Source organism: Takifugu flavidus, chromosome 1 (assembly GCF_003711565.1).
Source record: "Takifugu flavidus isolate HTHZ2018 chromosome 1, ASM371156v2, whole genome shotgun sequence".
In the NCBI taxonomy this organism is placed as follows: domain Eukaryota; kingdom Metazoa; phylum Chordata; class Actinopteri; order Tetraodontiformes; family Tetraodontidae; genus Takifugu; species Takifugu flavidus.
In genome coordinates this window covers 6407253-6425101 of record NC_079520.1, presented here as the reverse complement: position 1 = coordinate 6425101, position 17849 = coordinate 6407253, and the positions used below count along the sequence as shown (strand labels likewise).

The window sequence follows — 17849 nt, the reverse complement described above, 5'->3', positions numbered from 1 at the left end:
GTGTGGTGACCCACAAGGACAGAGTGAGACACAGTCACTATTTGTGAGCCTTTAAAAGGCAAAGGCTGAGTGGATACAGGGGTTCTTTTTTCATTTACATTGTTGATGTCTGCATGAGTTTGGATCTTTGATTTGTGTGGGAAGTAAATGCATTTAGCTCATTTTGCTACTTCATTTATACCACTAAATTGTGCAATTTGGAAATGACATGATTTTATGATTATGTTAGATAAGGGTCTACCATTTCATTTAGCTTTTCTACCTAATCTTTACTATTTATTGTACATGTGAGTGAGCTGTCACTCAATAACCCCCTCCACTCACACACACACACACTGAAAAAATAAAGTACAACACCTCTTCCTGCATTGACTAAATACTTATTTAATATTTAGCCATAATCTTTTACATTCTTCTCCTATCTTGGGTAAGTTGAAACCATACATTTAAGGGGGATCACAAACAGATAAAATAATGTGTGTTTTGACTGGTACCTGTGAGCGTCCCAGTGCTGTCCTCTATCAGCACTGTCGAGCATGTTGGACGACTTTTACTTCTGCCAGGACAGAATCATGATGATTGTCACAGAACCAAGATAAAAGGCTGAGTTAGACTGAGGTATTCTTACAAATCATTAGACCTGTAGCCAATGTAGGGACACATTCAGATGGCAGGCGTGTAACATGTGGGAAATTAAATTTCATGTCACTGATGCTGTTGAGAATGTCATAATAACATCAGATCTTGGTCGTAATGTGGATGTGATCAGTGTGAAGGTGGCCTGTGCAGACTGTGCTACAATAATGAAAATGAATCTCAGGCTATGACAACCAATAAACACAATGAGTGTTGATCAATCGAGCCCTTATATTGGTGTTTATCATTAGTGGGCACACTCAGATGAACTATCATTTATTTTATTTACTATAAAACAGAAACAATATAACAACTTCTGCTATGGGAGCAAAATATTTATTTGTTATTGAGGAGAAATCTTTTACATGATTGCCTTATCTTGGGTAAGTTAAAACCGTACATGAAAGGGGTGATCATTGGTTGAAAAATGAGGAGATAAACAGAGAAAATAAGGCGTAATTTAATGGGTATCAGTGTAACATCAATCCTAGCATCAACAAAGTGAAAAGTGCAGCCAATAAAAAGGTTTGACACCGAGACGATCTGAGGAGTGCAGGTGGAGATGGCTTTCTGTGTATTTTCCTTTGAAGCCTTCAGACAAACAGTCAAAATCTTCAAATAGGAAAATAAAATCAGACTAAAAGGAACAAACAGTGTAAAAAATGCAAAAAACAAGTCAGATATTTGTTCAATTAATGAAACTGAACAAGCTAGTTGGATTATTAGGTAATAGTCACAGAAAACTTTATCAATAACATTTCCACAAAGGTTCAGATGGATGACAAATAAGAATAAAACAAAAACATTAATAAATGAATAACCCCACGCAATTAAAATGATCTTACACACTCTCCCTGTGTTCATAATGAGACTGTATTGTAAAGGATAGCAGATAGCAACGTACCTGTCGTAGGCCATTGCTGCTAAACTGCAAAACTCAAGTGATGCAGATGCGTAAATATAACACATCTGCAGGAAACACCAGGGCACAGTGACTTGGTGAGTATCTGAAAGCATTTGAGACAACATAAGAGGATACAACGATGTGCTGCCATTCAGTTCATTCACAAAGAGGTTACACAGTAACATGTACATGGGCTCATGCAGCTTTTTGTCCTTGTAAATAATCAGAATTAAAACCGAATTCATCATCCAAATAGACACAAACCAGAAGAGCATGATGCCAAAAATACAATATTTCAACTCTCCAGTATCACCGTAGGCTGCAAGCACAAAATACATGGTCTCAGTTTTGTTCTCCATCTTTCATTCTCTTCTGTGTGTGTGTGGTGTGTGTTTGTGCGTGCATCACAATAAACCCTGAAGTTAACAGGAAAATTAGTCCAGTGGTGATGATGCTTTTGATCCCTTTAGATTGAACCTAATCTCAAAATTACACCAAGAAAAGTTCTTCTTAGAATCGGTTCAGATGCTTTCCCTCCTCTCTGCATGATTTCATGTGTCACAGAACAATTTAAACATATAACATTAAAAAAATTAGATTCTCAAGTGAAATCTTTCCAGTGAGTCTGTCAGACGTGGATGTCTTCATGTGGTGCCCTCCACTGAGCAAGATGAGGCTCCTCTGAATTTATACCCTGATGTGGGTTGGACAGCTCTGCAGAGACACTGGAAAAAAGTCTGAAAATAACCTGTTGCTCCACAGGACAACTGTGATAAAGTTCAACTCTGTTTTATTACAATAAGAGAAACAATTCAATCCATCTTTGGTGACTTCAGACATCAAGAAAAAGAACTGCAGGTTGTTACAAGGAACGCCATCAAAATCTGGTTCTTGCTTTAATTTCTGAAAGGGATTCTGCAATGATGACTTAAGTGCTGCCCCACTGAGGGTGTTAATGCTCAGGCCTTCTTCAGTCTGGCAAAAGTGGGAATATTAAGTGATGCTACAATACCAAACATGAATCCTTTGTGGAAACAGCCATAGAGATCATTGGCCAGAGGCATGAAGACTAATATGCTTCTTGTTTTATGTTGATCTAAATGTATGGATATGAAGTGCACTTCATGTGGGAGTCTTAGATGACAGTCACTTAAGAAATAATCTCTAATAGGACTCAGTGCATTAATTATGATGGTCTGTGTTGTTACATTGTTACCATCAACAAGGGGGTTCCGCAGGACTCTGCCCTATGCGCCCTCTTCTTATATCGTTGGCTTGGGTCCCAATGTGTCAGATGCTCATCTGCTTTTCCATGCTAATGACAGTTATTGATGGCTGTGGATCATCTCTTTTCAGGCTATTGAAACCCAGCAGAAGTCATTACTTCACCTGAAACTTGTTCAGTGCAGATGAGACCAAGTTAATGTTGTTTCCAGTGTTAGGAAGTGTCCATAAATGAGTCCCTCAGAAAAGCGATTGAGATGGACCACGTATAATGAATACCTGCTCGTCTCAAATGATGATATCTTAACTTTCAGGACACATGTGGTAGAACTTGTGCATGTAAGGTGAAAATTGGATTATCATTTTCGGAATAGCCTTTATGTTTTTTATCCAAAAACGCGGACTGTCTTTTCACTTTTATATAATCTATGTTGGATTATGACGGTCTTTTCTTTATGAATGTTTCATGTCAGTGTCCTTGGATGGTTGACACCTTGTGCCGTGTTTTCCTGAGGTTCATCACTAGCCTTGAAGCAACAACACATCTCTGAGTTTTACTCTCTGGTGGACGGCGACCTAAAGGATCCATCTTATTCATGTATTGTGCTATCATATATAAGCCAATGATCAAGCTAGTTATTTTTATTTGTAGCTTCAGGGCAGAAAAGTGCTGATCTTCATTCTGTCCGAACACGCCATCATTTGTTGCCTTCTGCTCAACATCCTTTGATTGAACTGGGTTAATTGGGATTTGATTACTTGGTACCTTTTTGGTGTTGTATGTTGCAAAAAGACTGGAACATGACTGGGTTAATTTCACTGAGCACTTTTAAAATCCACAATTCAGTTAATTTTCAAAATCTGCTTGTAAATTTTAATCTTTTTTTCTTTTCATCTGTGTTTTGCTCATGTTTTGCTGTGTAATTATTTGATCTTGTCATGATTCCATTGGAAAAGAGGCTTCTTCACTCAGTGTAAATGAAGGTTAGATCAAGAAAAATATATTATTTTATGCAAGTTGGACATGAAATTATTTTATGATTATGTTAGATAAAGTTCTATGATTTCATCTAGCCTGTCTACCTAACTTTTATTACCGTATTTAATGTACATGCGGGCGAACTGCCACTCTATAGTTCCTGTTATCACCACCCACCAAATATAATATAACACCTCTTCCTGTAATAACAAAATGTTTATTTGTTATTGAGACAAAATCTTTTACATGCTTGCCTTATCTTGGGTAAGTTGAAACCGTACATGAAAGGGGTGACCATGGGCTGAAAAATGAGGAGATAAACTGAAAAAATAATGCGTACTTTGACAGGTACCTGTGAACCTGTGAAGTTAGTCCTAGAATCAACAATGTGAAAAGTACAACCAATGAACAGGTTTGACACCGAGACGATCTGAGGTGTGCAGGTGGAAGCAGCTTTGCGCGCATTTTCCTTTGATCCCTTCAGACAAACAGCCAAAATCTTCTGGTAAGAAATTAAAACCAGACAAAAAGGAACAATCACGGTCAAAAATCCCAAACACAATTCAGATATTTGCTCAATTAATGAAACTGAACAGGATAGTTGGGTTATTAGGTAATAGTCACAGAACACTTTGTCAATGATATTTCCACAGAGGTCCAGGTTAATGAGAAACAACAGCAATATAAAAAAATTAATAAATGAATACCCCCACACAGCTGAAATGATCTTACACACTCTCCCCGTGTTCATAATGAGACTGTATTGTAAAGGATAGCAGATAGCAACGTACCTGTCGTAGGCCATGGCTGCTAAACTGTAAAACTCAACTGATATAGATGCGTAAATATAACACATCTGCAGGAAACACCAGGGCACGGTGACTTGGTGAGTATCTGAAAGCATTTGAGACAACATAAGAGGATACAACGATGTGCTGCCACTTATTTCATTCACAAATAAATTACACACAAAGATGTACATGGGCTTGTGCAGCTTTTTGTCCTTGTAAATAATCAGAATTAAAACTGAATTCACCATCCAAATAGACACAAACCAGAAGAGCATGATGCCAAAATACACATATTTCAACTCTCCAGTATCACCGTAGGCTGCAAGCACAAAATACACAGTCTCAGTTTTGTTCTCCATCTTTCATTCTCTTGTGTGTGTGTGTGTGTGTGTGTGTGTGTGCACGCACGCATCACAATAAACCCTGAAGTTAACAGGAAAATTAGTCCAGCAATGATGATGTTTTTGATCCCTTTAGATTGAACATCATCTCAGAATTACATCAAAATAAGTTCTTCTTAGAATTGGTTCAGATGCTTTTCCTCCTCTCTGCATGATTTCATGTGTCACAGAACAATTTAAACATATAACATTAAAAAAATTAGGTTCTCAAGTGAAATCTTTCCAGTGAGTCTGTCAGACATGTATGTCTTCATGTGGTGCCCTCCACTGAGCAAGATGAGGCTCCTCTGAATTTATACCCTGATGTGGGTTGGACAGCTCTGCAGAGACACTGAAAAAAGTCTGAAAATAACCTGTTGCTCCACAGGACAACTGTGATAAAGTTCAACTCTGTTTTATTACAATAAGAGAAACAATTCAATCCATCATAGGTGTTCAAGTTCAAGTGAGAATATTAAGTGATGCTACAATACCAAACATGAATCCTTTGTGGAAACAGCCATAGAGATCATTGGCCAGAGGCATGAAGACTATTATGGTTCTTGTTTTATGTTTAATATTTAGCCATAATCTTTTACATTCTTCTCCTATCTTGGGTAAGTTGAAACCATACATTTAAGGGGGATCACAATCAGATAAAATAATGCGTGTTTTGACTGGTACCTGTGAGCGTCCCAGTGCTGTCCTCTATCAGCACCGTCGAGCATGTTGGACGACTTTTACTTCTGCCAGGACAGACTCATGATGACTGTCACAGAACCAAGATAAAAGGCTGAGTTAGACTGAGGTATTCTTACAAATCATTAGACCTGTAGCCAGTGTAGGGACACATTCAGATGGCAGGCGTGTAACATGTGGGAAATTAAATTTCATGTCACTGATGCTGTTGAGAATGTCATAATAACATCAAATCTTGGTCGTAATGTGGATGTGATCAGTGTGAAGGTGGCCTGTGCAGACTGTGCTACAATAATGAAAATGAATCTCAGGCTATGACAACCAATAAACACAATGAGTGTTGATCAATCGAGCCCTTATATTGGTGTTTATCATTAGTGGCACACTCAGATGAACTATCATTTATTTTATTTACTATAAAACAGAAACAATATAACAACTTCTGCTATGGGAGCAAAATATTTATTTGTTATTGAGGAGAAATCTTTTACATGATTGCCTTATCTTGGGTAAGTTAAAACCGTACATGAAAGGGGTGATCATTGGTTGAAAAATGAGGAGATAAACAGAGAAAATAAGGCGTAATTTAATGGGTATCAGTGTAACATCAATCCTAGCATCAACAAAGTGAAAAGTGCAGCCAATAAAAAGGTTTGACACCGAGACGATCTGAGGAGTGCAGGTGGAGATGGCTTTCTGTGTATTTTCCTTTGAAGCCTTCAGACAAACAGTCAAAATCTTCAAATAGGAAAATAAAATCAGACTAAAAGGAACAAACAGTGTAAAAAATGCAAAAATCAGGTCAGATATTTGTTCAATTAATGAAACTGAACAAGCTAGTTGGATTATTAGGTAATAGTCACAGAAAACTTTATCAATAACATTTCCACAAAGGTTCAGATGGATGACAAATGAGAATAAAACAAAAAAATTAATAAATGAATAACCCCACACAATTAAAATGATCTTACACACTCTCCCCGTGTTCATAATGAGACTGTATTGTAAAGGATAACAGATAGCAACGTACCTGTCGTAGGCCATTGCTGCTAAACTGCAAAACTCAAGTGATGCAGATGTGTAAATATAACACATCTGCAGGAAACACCAGGGCACAGTGACTTGGTGAGTATCTGAAAGCATTTGAGACAACATAAGAGGATACAACGATGTGCTGCCACTTATTTCATTTACAAATAAATTACAAACTAACATGTACATGGGCTCATGCAGCCTTTTGTCCTTAATAATAATCAGAATTAAAACCGAATTCACCATCCAAATAGACACAAACCAGAAGAGCATGATGCCAAAATACACATATTTCAACTCTCCAGTATCACCGTAGGCTGCAAGCACAAAATACATGGTCTCAGTTTTGTTCTTCATCTTTCATTCTCTTCTGTGTGTGTGTGTGTGTGTGTGTGTGTGTGCGTGCATCGCAATAAACCCTGAAGTTAACAGGAAAATTAGTCCAGTGGTGATGATGCTTTTGATCCCTTTAGATTGAACATCATCTCAGAATTACACTAAAATAAGTTCTTCTTAGAATCGGTTCAGATGCTTTCCCTCCTCTCTGCATGATTTCATGTGTCACAGAACAATTTAAACATATAACATTAAAAAAATTAGATTCTCAAGTGAAATCTTTCCAGTGAGTCTGTCAGACATGGATGTCTTCATGTGGTGCCCTCCACTGAGCAAGATGAGGCTCCTCTGAATTTATACCCTGATGTGGGTTGGACAGCTCTGCAGAGACACTGGAAAAAGTCTGAAAATAACCTGTTGCTCCACAGGACAACTGTGATAAAGTTCAACTCTGTTTTATTACAATAAGAGAAACAATTCAATCCATCATAGGTGTTCAAGTTCAAGTGGGAATATTAAGTGATGCTACAATACCAAACATGAATCCTTTGTGGAAACAGCCATAGAGATCATTGGCCAGAGGCATGAAGACTATTATGGTTCTTGTTTTATGTTGATCTAAATGTATGGATATGAAGTGCACTTCATGTGGGAGTGTTAGATGACAGTCACTTCAGAAATAATCTCTAATAGGACTCAGTGCATTAATCATGATGGTCTGTGTTGTTACATTGTTACCATCAACAAGGGGGTTCAGGTGTTCTCCTGGTAAGAAATTAAACCCAAAAAGGAATGAACATGGTCAAAAATGCAAAAATCAGGTCAGATGTTTGTTGTATTATTGAAACTGATCAAGTTAGTTGGATTATTAAGCAAGTCACAGAAAACTTTATCAATGAACTTTCCACAAAAGTCCAGATGGATGAGAAATGAAAGTAATACCAAAACATTAATAAATGAATACCCCCACACAGCTGAAATGATCTTACACACTCTCCCCGTGTTCATAATGAGACTGTATTGTAAAGGATAGCAGATAGCAACGTACCTGTCGTAGGCCATTGCTGCTAAACTGCAAAACTCAACTGATGCAGATGCATAAATATAACACATCTTCAGGAAACACCAGGGCACGGTGACTTGGTGGAGAACTGGGTCCTGTTAAGCTCGTTCCTTTTTATTGTTAGTAGAACCCCTTAAAAAGAAATTCTGTCAAGACCCAATTATTTTCCTCATAAATTTTAACAACACCACACACTCCATATCATTGTATGCAGATGAAACTCTGTTATATTTTGATAGATGTTATGGTTTAGTTTGATCAGGACCCGAATGCAGACAGGAACCAGCCAACTAGGTCTCACAAAAAGGGTTTATTGAAACAAAAAAGCCTCAAACGCAGTAGGGAAAAACACGCTTGGCACAGGGAAAAGATCCTGCTCGTTCCTTTTCCAAAGAAGGGAGGCATGGTGACCACAACACTGATGAAACATTCAGACACTGGTGAACAGAAAGTAAAAGAATTTAACAATATTTGTAAATGGCATGCGAATAGTCTACTTTTAACAACTATTCCCTACTCACCATGGTACTTTTATGATCCCCCCAAGTGCAGTTGAGAATGGACTTCACGACTTCAAAGGATTGTCAGTCTTACCACCTACCTGAAAAATCTTTATTTCTGTACATTAAATTATGATCATCTACAGTATGAAAGCGTATGAAGTCACATGGAACTCTCCTCTTTTGACCCACCCACTGCAGTTTATGCTGTAAAATAGAGGACAAAAAAGAGGCTTTTTTTTTTTAAACTAGCACACTATATCAGAGGTGATACAATGGACTGGTAAAAGATTTGTTCCTCAATTGACTATGCTTCTAAAAACTTATCTCATCATCAGGTCCATTTCAATTATATCCACAGGACTTGCCTTGTTTCAAGAAAAAACTTTTTATTGAAACATTGAACATCTCCAATCTGCACTTAGACTCACAGACTCCTATATGCATATGTCCTGCAAATGCAAGGATGTGAGGCTTTCTTTGGTTTGATGTGTGTACTACTCTGTCTAATGTCCTGGATTTCACTGCACCATGTTCTCTCACTGTGCTTCTTTTGAATGATACTACTCAACAAAATGGCATGCTGGAAAAGCCACATCCTTTTGTCAAACATCACTGCATCCAAAATGATGCTGGCTTAATGCTGAATGCCTCCACACATACATTGACATATGGCAAGAATCCATGGTGTTGGAGCTGATACTACTGTGATATGACAATTGATAGCAGATATGTTGCTGAAAACCTTTATTTGCATTTAAAAAAAATAAATAAACAACATAGATTCTTAGAGGCCTGGATATAGGGGGGTGGGGGTGGGGTGGGGTGTCACCACTGGGTAGTTTCCCCCTTCTTGTTTTCTCTGTCTTGCTCTTGCTCTTCGTTTTCTTTATTTCTGGTTGTGATGTACCTGTGTTGTTTTCTGCTGTACTTATTTACATTTGAAAATTACATTTGAGCATGGAAAGACAAACAGCCAGTCACATTTACAATCTTCCCTAAAGACACTGTGGATTAGCCATTCCACCCTCTTCCCCAAATGCATGTTTTTTGAATATGGGAGGAAACCGGAGTTCGCGGTGAGAAACCAGGGTGACACAGAAAGAACATGGAAATTTCACACAGAAATGACATTTGAACCCTGCTGGGAGGTAACAGTAATAACCACTGCAAAACTGATTCATCACTGTGCCACTTTTTTCTTTATGAAACAGGAATAGGGGGAAGGAATTGTTGCTACATGAAAATATTTATCTTGTGGCCAAGCAAAAATCTTTTACATGATTGTCTTATCTTTGGTAAGTTAAAACCATACAAGAATGGGGTGATCATTGGTTGGATAAGGAGGAGGTATATAGATAGAATAATCCGTAATTTATCTGGTATCACTGCAGCATCAATCCTGGACTCTGAAAAGTGAAAAAGGGTGCCAAGAAACATGTTTGACAATGAGACAATCTGAGGAGTGCAGGTGGAGACAGCTTTCTGTGTATTTTCCTTTGAGGCCTTGAGACAAACACCCAAAATTTTCACATATGAGAATGAAATAAGACTAAATGGGACAACTATTGTCAAAAATGCAAATATCAGATCCGATATTTTGTCAATTGCTGAAACTGAACAGGCTAGTTGGATTATTAAATGGTAGTCACAGAACACTTTGTTGATGACATTTCCACAAAAGTCCAGATGGATAAAAAATGAGAATAAAACCAAAAAATTCATAACTGAATACCCCCACACACCTAAAATAATCTTACACACTCTCCCTGTGTTCATGAGGAGATTGTATTGTAAAGGATAGCAGATAGCAACGTACCTGTCGTAGGCCATTGCTGCTAAACTGCAAAACTCAACTGATGCAGATGTGTAAATATAACACATCTGCAGGAAACACCAGGGCACGGTGACTTTGTGAGTATCTGAAAGCATTTGAGACAACATAAGAGGATACAACGATGTGCTGCCATTCAGTTCATTCACAAAGAGGTTACACAGTAACATGTACATGGGCTCATGCAGCTTTTTGTCCTTGTAAATAATCAGAATTAAAACCAAATTCACCATCCAAATAGACACAAACCAGAAGAGCATGATGCCGAAATACACATATTTCAACTCTCCAGTATCACCGTAGGCTGCAAGCACAAAATACATGGTCTCAGTTTTGTTCTCCATCTTTCACTCATGTGTCACATAGAAACTCAGAGCTTAGCAGTTCATCTAGTCCAGCAATGATGATGTTCCTTATTTCCTCACACAAAACCCCAGTCCAGGATTATACCTCCAATAGAGTTTTCTAAGAAACAATTTCATTGATTTTCCCCATTGTACACTTTCATACTCAGCAAAGACATTTTCATAAAAATAAAATAGATACTATACTGTTTATAATGTAAAACAAAAAATAGTATCCAGATGTTTTAAAGCTTTCCCAACACGTGAGTAATCAATGGTCTCTGTATGGCGCTCTCAGCTGGGCAGGACAAAGGTTTCCTCTGATTTTGTACTTTTACTGTTGTGGGCTGGACAAAACCACAGAAGTGATCTGCATATTCCACTTCTATGGGTGAATTTAGAAGATTACATACCTATAATCATTATTACAGTTCCATTTTAGCAACCTGATGATCTAAAAGCTACATTTATAAGTAACAATACAATAGGCGCCATGACAACTATGCTACCAGACAACTTTACCTTCCAAACTATATATCAACAACTACAACAAATAGTTATTTTAAGTGTTAAGCACCACACTGATCAGCATATAAAATGAGATGAACTGTGGTTATTGAAAGAACACTAAATCCAAGACTGAGACTAGCAGCCTGGAAAGAAGACCAAGAACTGACTGTAAACTTGGACTTGCCCTTACATCCAATGTTCCCTCTAAGCTGAGCGCTTGCGCAATTGCGCACTGCTTGCACATACTCAGCGCACAAGAAAAACTATGCAGCGCACAAAATAAAATTCAACAGAAACGTATTAATTAATATCTAATTTTAGAACTGATATAATCTAGTTAATTAGACCAGTAATATTGTTTTCTTTATTGTTTTTTGCTGCCAATCATAGCATTGACAGTGTTTGCGTATGTGCTCTGCCTTTACTCGCCGTGCACGTTAGCTAGCTAACAACAGTGCAGCGGAATTAAGAGACGCAAATGCTAATCCCTTATCATGGCGAAATGAACGGACAGAGACACATCCACTCATCAAGCCAAAGTAAAAAAGAAATGCGGTTCTTTTAAGATGGAATGGCTGTCGGAGTATGTGCAAATAGAAGAACAAGCGGTGAAACTGAGTGACTCTTCCTATGGTTAAAGCAGGACTCTCATATATAACATAGTACACGTCTCATGAACAAGAAGATTTTTGCCTTTTTCATTTTATGTGCTGCTGTCATTTGATTCTTTTAATAAGCCATGTAACTTGCTATGATCCAAGGTTTTGAACAAGTGTGATACTGGTGTGTGGCCACAGGGTGCCCATCTGATGTTGTTCACAGTGGTCCTCAGTGTGCTCAGGGAGCTTGTGTGTGTGCTCAGACACATGAAAAATTAGGGATCATTGCTTACATCCACAGAGTCTTCCCAACCAACCAACCAACCAACCAACCAACCAACAACCAATCTTTATTTATATAGCATCTGTTACAATACAAATTGTTTACAATACAATTGTTGGCGCTTTACAGAATTTTAGGGCCTGACCCCCACCAAGCAACAGTGGCAAGGAAAAACTCCCCTTTAACAGGAAGAAACCTTGAGCAAGACAAGGCTCAGATAGGGGGAACCTCCTGCTGATGGCCGGCTGGGTAGAGAGAGAGGAGAAGGGGGAGGACACGTAGAGGAGAGAATAGGTAGAACAAAGTAATACATTATATTAATTAAAATAAGCTGCCGGTAGAGTCGGGTTGGGTGGGTCAGTGGGGTCGGAGGTCAGTAGGTCAGTAAACGGCTTATGAAGGCGGCGATACCTGTAGATGAATGGGGGGGGGGGTGCAGAGAAACTACTAAACTACTAAATAATATCACTGATCTACTTGGTGAGGAGAGGAGAGGAGAGGAGACCATGACCCAGTGGGGTGACAGAGGCCTGTCAGGTGATCATTTTTCTGGACCCCGGAAGTCTCGGCCTATAGCAGCATAACTAAGATGTTAACCTAATGATTAGACGACCCCCTAAGTATGATCATTTGTCTGTCTAGGATAATAACTGAAACTACAGAATTAGTGATAATAAGCTTTTTCAAAGAGGTAGGTTTTAAGTCTAATCTTAAAAGTCGAGATGGAGTCAGCCTCCTGTACCTGGACAGGGAGCTGGTTCCACAGCAGGGGGACCTGGTAGCTAAATGCTCGGCCCCCCATTCTACTCCTAGAGACTCTGGGAACCACAAGTAGACCAGCATTCTGAGAGCGGAGCGGTCTATTGGGCTGGTAAGGTGTCTCTAGCTCCTCCAGGTAGGATGGAGCTAGGCCTCTGACAACCTTGTAGGTCAAAAGAAGGGTTTTAAAAATTATTCTAAATTTAACGGGCAGCCAATGAAGAGACGCCAGTACAGGAGTCATGTGATCTCTTTTGTCAATACCTGCAGCATTTTGGATCACCTGGAGGCTTCTTAAAGAGTTGTTTGGACACCCTGATAATAAAGAGTTACAATAGTCCAGCCTGGAAGTAACAAATGCATGGACTAACTTTTCAGCATCATACTGCGTCAGTAGTTTCCTGAGCTTTGCAATGTTCTATAGACTATTTTGATGCGTGAGTTAAAGGACAGATTTTGGTCAAAAGTTACTCCAAGATTCCTCACAGAAAGACTAGATGCTAAGGAGATACCATCTAGGGTGACAATGTGATCTAATTTATTCATGAGAGGTTCAGGACCTCAGTTTTTCCCGAGTTAAGGAGAAGGAACTTTGAAGACATCCCGGACTTTATGTCTTTAAGACAGGTCTGAAGCTTTACTAACTGCCTCTGGTTTCATGGATAAATAAAGCTGAGTGTCATCAGCTTAACAAAATTTATTCCAAGCTGCTGAATAAAGTTTCCTAAGGGAAGCATGTACAAGGTGAAAAGGATTGGTCCAAGTACAGAACCTTGTGGAACTCCATGGCTAACCCTACTGTATGAAGAGGGAACGCCATGGACATGAGCAAACTATCTGACAAATATGATCTAAACCAGTCTAGTGTCCCTTTAATCCCAATCATATGTTCCAGTCTCTGTAACAGGGTGGTGTGATCAACTGTATCAAAAGCAGCACTGAGGTCCAGCAGAACCAGCATAGAAACCAGTCCATGATCTGAAGCTATTAGATCATTAGTAACTGTTTGGAGCAGCTGTACCAGGACCTGAAAGCAGGCATCACACAGTGGAGGGTGGTGTCCGAAAAACTCTTTTATTGGAGGTAACAGGTAAATGGTGTCCAGGGGGGATCCTAACTAGATGCCCAAGCCACCTCATCTGGCTCCTCTCAACGCGGAGGAGCAGCGGCTCTACTCCGAGCTCCTCCCGGATGGCAGAGCTTCTCGCCCTATCTCTAAGGGAGAGCCGAGCCACCCTACGGAGGAAGCTCATTTCGGCTGCTTGTACCCGTGATCTTGTTCTTTTGGTCATTACCCAAAGCTCATGACCATAGGTGAGGGTAGGAACAAAGATCGACCGGTAAATTCTCTTAGCCACTACAGACTGGTGCAGAGTCCGCATTACTGCGGACGCCGCACCGATCCGCCTGTCGACCTCCTGCTCCATTCTTCCCTCACTTGTGAACAAGACCCCGAGGTACTTGAACTCCTCCACTTGGGGCAGGATCTCCTCCTTGACCCGGAGAAGGCACTCCACCTTTTTCCGGTTGAGAACCATGGCCTTGGATTTGGAGGTGCTGATTTTCATCCCAGCTGTTTCACGTGCGGCGGCGAACCGATCCAGTGATAGTTGGAGGTCACGGGTCAATGACGCCAACAGGACCACATCATCTGCAAAAAGCAGAGACCCGATCCTGAGGTCACCAAACCGGACCCCCTCAACACCATGACTGCACCTAGAAATTCTGTCATGAACAGAATCGGTGACAAGGGGCAGCCCTGGCGGAGACCAACCCTCACCAGAAACTATTTCGACTTACTGCCAGCAATGCGGACCAAACTCTGACACCGATCGTACAGGGAGCGGACGGCCCGTATCAGCGGGCCCGACACCCCATACTCTCGGAGGACCCCCTACAGGACCCCGAGGGACACGGTCGAATGCCTTCTCCAAGTCCACAAAACACATGTGGACTGGTTGGGCAAACTCCCATGCACCCTTGAGGACCCTGCTGAGGGTGTAGAGCTGGTCCACTGTTCCACGCCCAGGACGAAAACCACATTGCTCCTCCTGAATCTGAGGTTCGACTATCCGGTGGACCCTCCTCTCCAGTACCCCTGAATAGACCTTACCAGGGAGGCTGAGGAGTGTGATCCCCCTATAGTTGGAACACACCCTCCGGTCCCCCTTCTTAAAAAGAGGGACTACCACTCCGGTCTGCCAATCCAGCGGCACTGTCCCCGACGTCCACGCAATGTTGCAGAGTCGAGTCAACCACGACAGCCCTACAACATCCAGAGCCTTAAGGAACTCTGGGTGGATCTCATCCACCAAGGAGTTTTTTGACTACCTCGGCAACTTCAGCCCCGGAGATATGAGAGCCTATCCCCAGGTCCCCAGGCCCTACTTCCTCACTGGAAGGCGTGTTGGTGGGATTGAGGAGGTCCTCGAAGTATTCCTTCCACCGATCCACAACATCCCGAGTTGAGGTCAGCAGCACACCATCACCACTATACACAGTGTTGACAGTGCACTGCTTCCCCTTCCTCAGATGCCTGATGGTGGTCCAGAACCTTTTTGAGGCCATCCAAAAGTCGTTCTCCATGGCCTCACCGAACTCTTCCCCTGCCCGTCGCCTCTCACCATCGGCAACTCCAGAGTGGTAGAGAGTCCAACCCCTCTCGAGAAGACTGGTTCCAGAGCCCTTGCCGTGCGTCGAGGTGAGGCCAACTATATCTAGTCGGAACTTCTCAACCTCGCGCACCAACTCAGGCTCCTTTCCCACCAGAGAGGTGACATTCCATGTCCCTAGAGCCAGTTTATGCAGCCGGGGATCAGACAGCCATGGTCCCTGCCTTTGGCTGCTACCCAAAACACAATGCACCCGACCCCCTTGGCCCCTCCTGCAGGTGGTGAGCCCACGGGAAGGGTGTCCCATGTTGCTTCTTCGGGCTGTGCCCGCCGGACTCCGTGGGCAGAGGTCCAGCCACCAGGCGCTCGCCAACGTGCCCCACCCCCAGGCCTGGCTCCAGGAGGGGGCCCCGGTGACCCGCATCCGGGCAAGGGAAACTTGGCACCAATGTTGTTTTTCATCATGAGGGGGTCCTGGGCTACGCTTTGTCTGATCCCTCACCTAGGACCTGTTTGCCATGGGTGGCCCTACCAGGGGCATATAGCCCCAGACAACGGAGCTCCTAGGATCATTGGGACACGCAAACCACTCCACCACGATAAGGTGGTAGCCCAGGAGGGGACCTCGACCTGTAACACGAGGAATATGATAATTAAGATGGGTAGGAGGAGTACATTCATTTAAGCTAACATGCTCCTCCTCAAGCCAGGTCTCAGTAAGACAGAATAAATCAATGTGGTGATCGGCTACCAGGTCATGCACTAACAGGGAACGTGGAACACAGAGTACCTCTATAGTGTTATATACAGTATGTTATTGTTGGTGGATGAGGGTTCTACGGAAACAGCAGAGAGATGAGTAAGACTACAACTCTGCATCCTGGTCTGGACCCTGGTTTGTCAGGTCAGTTTTGGTCAAATAAATTTGGCCAAGTTACTAGAAATGAGAGAGGCACCATCCTGGAGGCCAGATTGGGGAGGGGACCAGAGAATGTCTACGGAGTCCGACATTGTTTTTGCGTAATTGCACACCGACTATATGTTAATTTTGGTGACCTCTGACTGACGAAGCCAGGTGTCCTTTGCTCCGACGTGAACTTTATCGAATACATGTTTACTTCTCGTCAGCAGCTTTAAATTGGCTTCTGTGTCACCTGCTCTGGCCCCCGGAATGCACCTAACTATGGTCGCTGGAGTCGGCTTCATGTAGCGCAAAACAGAGTCGCCAATTGCCAGAGTCGGTTTCTCAGCGGGTGTGTCGCCGAGTGGTGAAAAACGGTTAGCTACGGGAAGTGGTTGGTGGTGCACCGTGGGCCTTTGGTTTGGGCTATGCTTCCTGTGAACCATCACCCAGCCGCCCTGGCTAGCTGGATGCTCGGCTGCTGCTGGGGGACAGCTAGCTTTAGCTACGCTAGTCACCTACCTTCTCCTGGCTACCTGATGCAACTCCAGACAACTCCAAGCTACGGAACCGTGTCTCAAGCTTGCTAAGTTTTGCCTCCAGAGCCATAAATAAAATGCACTTTCGGCACCTATTCCCTTAACTAAAGGAGGCAGAAGAGTAACTAAACATTTCACACACTGAACAGACACAGGGTGAGACACCCAGTGAAACAGATGGTGAGGCCATGCTAGTGCTAATGATCGGTCGAATCGGCAGAGTCCTGTACCGTATTTTCACGACTATAAGGCGCACCTAAAAGCCTAGAATTTTCTAAAAAATCTACGGTGCGCCTTTTAACCCGGAGCGCCTTTTGTATGGATTACGGTAATATTGGTTAATCGCGGCTACCGTAGTCAGTAGGCGTGGCCGAGGTAACAGCAGTAAATTCAGTCCCAAACCATTTCTGTCTGTAAAGACCCCAAAATGGCTCCTTGCAAGAGATGTGCTTACGACGCAGAGTTCAAACTGAAGGCTATCAGTCACGCAGTTGAACACGGAAATAGAGCAGCGGCAAGAGAATTTAACGTGAACGAATCAATGGTGCGGAAGTGGAGGAAGCAACAAGACGACCTGCGCCAGGTAAAGAAGACTCAACGGAGCTTCCAAGGAAACAAAGCAAGAAGTGGATTAACAAAGGAACTGCAGCCGCTAGATATTGGTGTCAACAGGGCATTCAAAGCTAGACTGCGAACTGCGTGGGAGCGGTGGATGACGAACGGCGAACACACGTTCACCAAGACGGGGAGACGGCGCCGAGCGTCATACGTCACTATCTGCCAGTGGATTGAATTTAGGTAGAAGTAAAAGCCCATGTTGGTGCTGAAACTGTGAGGGTCAAGTGACCAAATGGTGAGGTTTTTGTAAACAATGCCATCACAAGACTCATCCTCAAGACCAGGAAGCTCTGGTCGAAAGCACAT

At 41.9% G+C, this 17849-nt stretch overlaps 4 protein-coding genes across 4 annotated transcripts in view; 1 reads left to right on the top strand and 3 right to left on the bottom strand.

The window, feature by feature from the left end:
* LOC130527738 (olfactory receptor 11H6-like) overlaps positions 1-17849 on the top strand; it is a 43177-nt gene that overhangs the window by 16946 nt on the left and 8382 nt on the right. The window lies entirely within an intron of this gene.
* On the bottom strand, positions 951-2790 carry LOC130527773 (olfactory receptor 7G1-like). The gene has a single exon (XM_057036515.1). It carries the CDS (start codon positions 1897-1899, stop codon positions 973-975), a length of 927 nt encoding a protein of 308 aa, XP_056892495.1. The 5' UTR covers positions 1900-2790; the 3' UTR covers positions 951-972.
* On the bottom strand, positions 2818-5909 carry LOC130527747 (olfactory receptor 6C70-like). The gene has a single exon (XM_057036468.1). The coding sequence runs from the start codon at positions 4891-4893 to the stop codon at positions 3961-3963; it is 933 nt and encodes a 310-aa protein (XP_056892448.1). The 5' UTR covers positions 4894-5909; the 3' UTR covers positions 2818-3960.
* LOC130527719 (olfactory receptor 1-like) lies at positions 7421-11410 on the bottom strand. Its single transcript, XM_057036434.1, has 2 exons — positions 8566-11410; positions 7421-8481 (listed from the first exon to the last, which is right to left on the bottom strand). Exon 1 carries the CDS (start codon positions 10720-10722, stop codon positions 9781-9783), a length of 942 nt encoding a protein of 313 aa, XP_056892414.1. The 5' UTR covers positions 10723-11410; the 3' UTR covers positions 7421-8481; positions 8566-9780.

Bases quoted from the DNA above. Each gene is read 5' to 3' on its own strand.
- LOC130527747 (XM_057036468.1), bottom strand. From the start codon at position 4,893: ATGGAGAACAAAACTGAGACTGTGTATTTTGTGCTTGCAGCCTACGGT.
- LOC130527719 (XM_057036434.1), bottom strand. From the start codon at position 10,722: ATGGAGAACAAAACTGAGACCATGTATTTTGTGCTTGCAGCCTACGGT.
- LOC130527773 (XM_057036515.1), bottom strand. From the start codon at position 1,899: ATGGAGAACAAAACTGAGACCATGTATTTTGTGCTTGCAGCCTACGGT.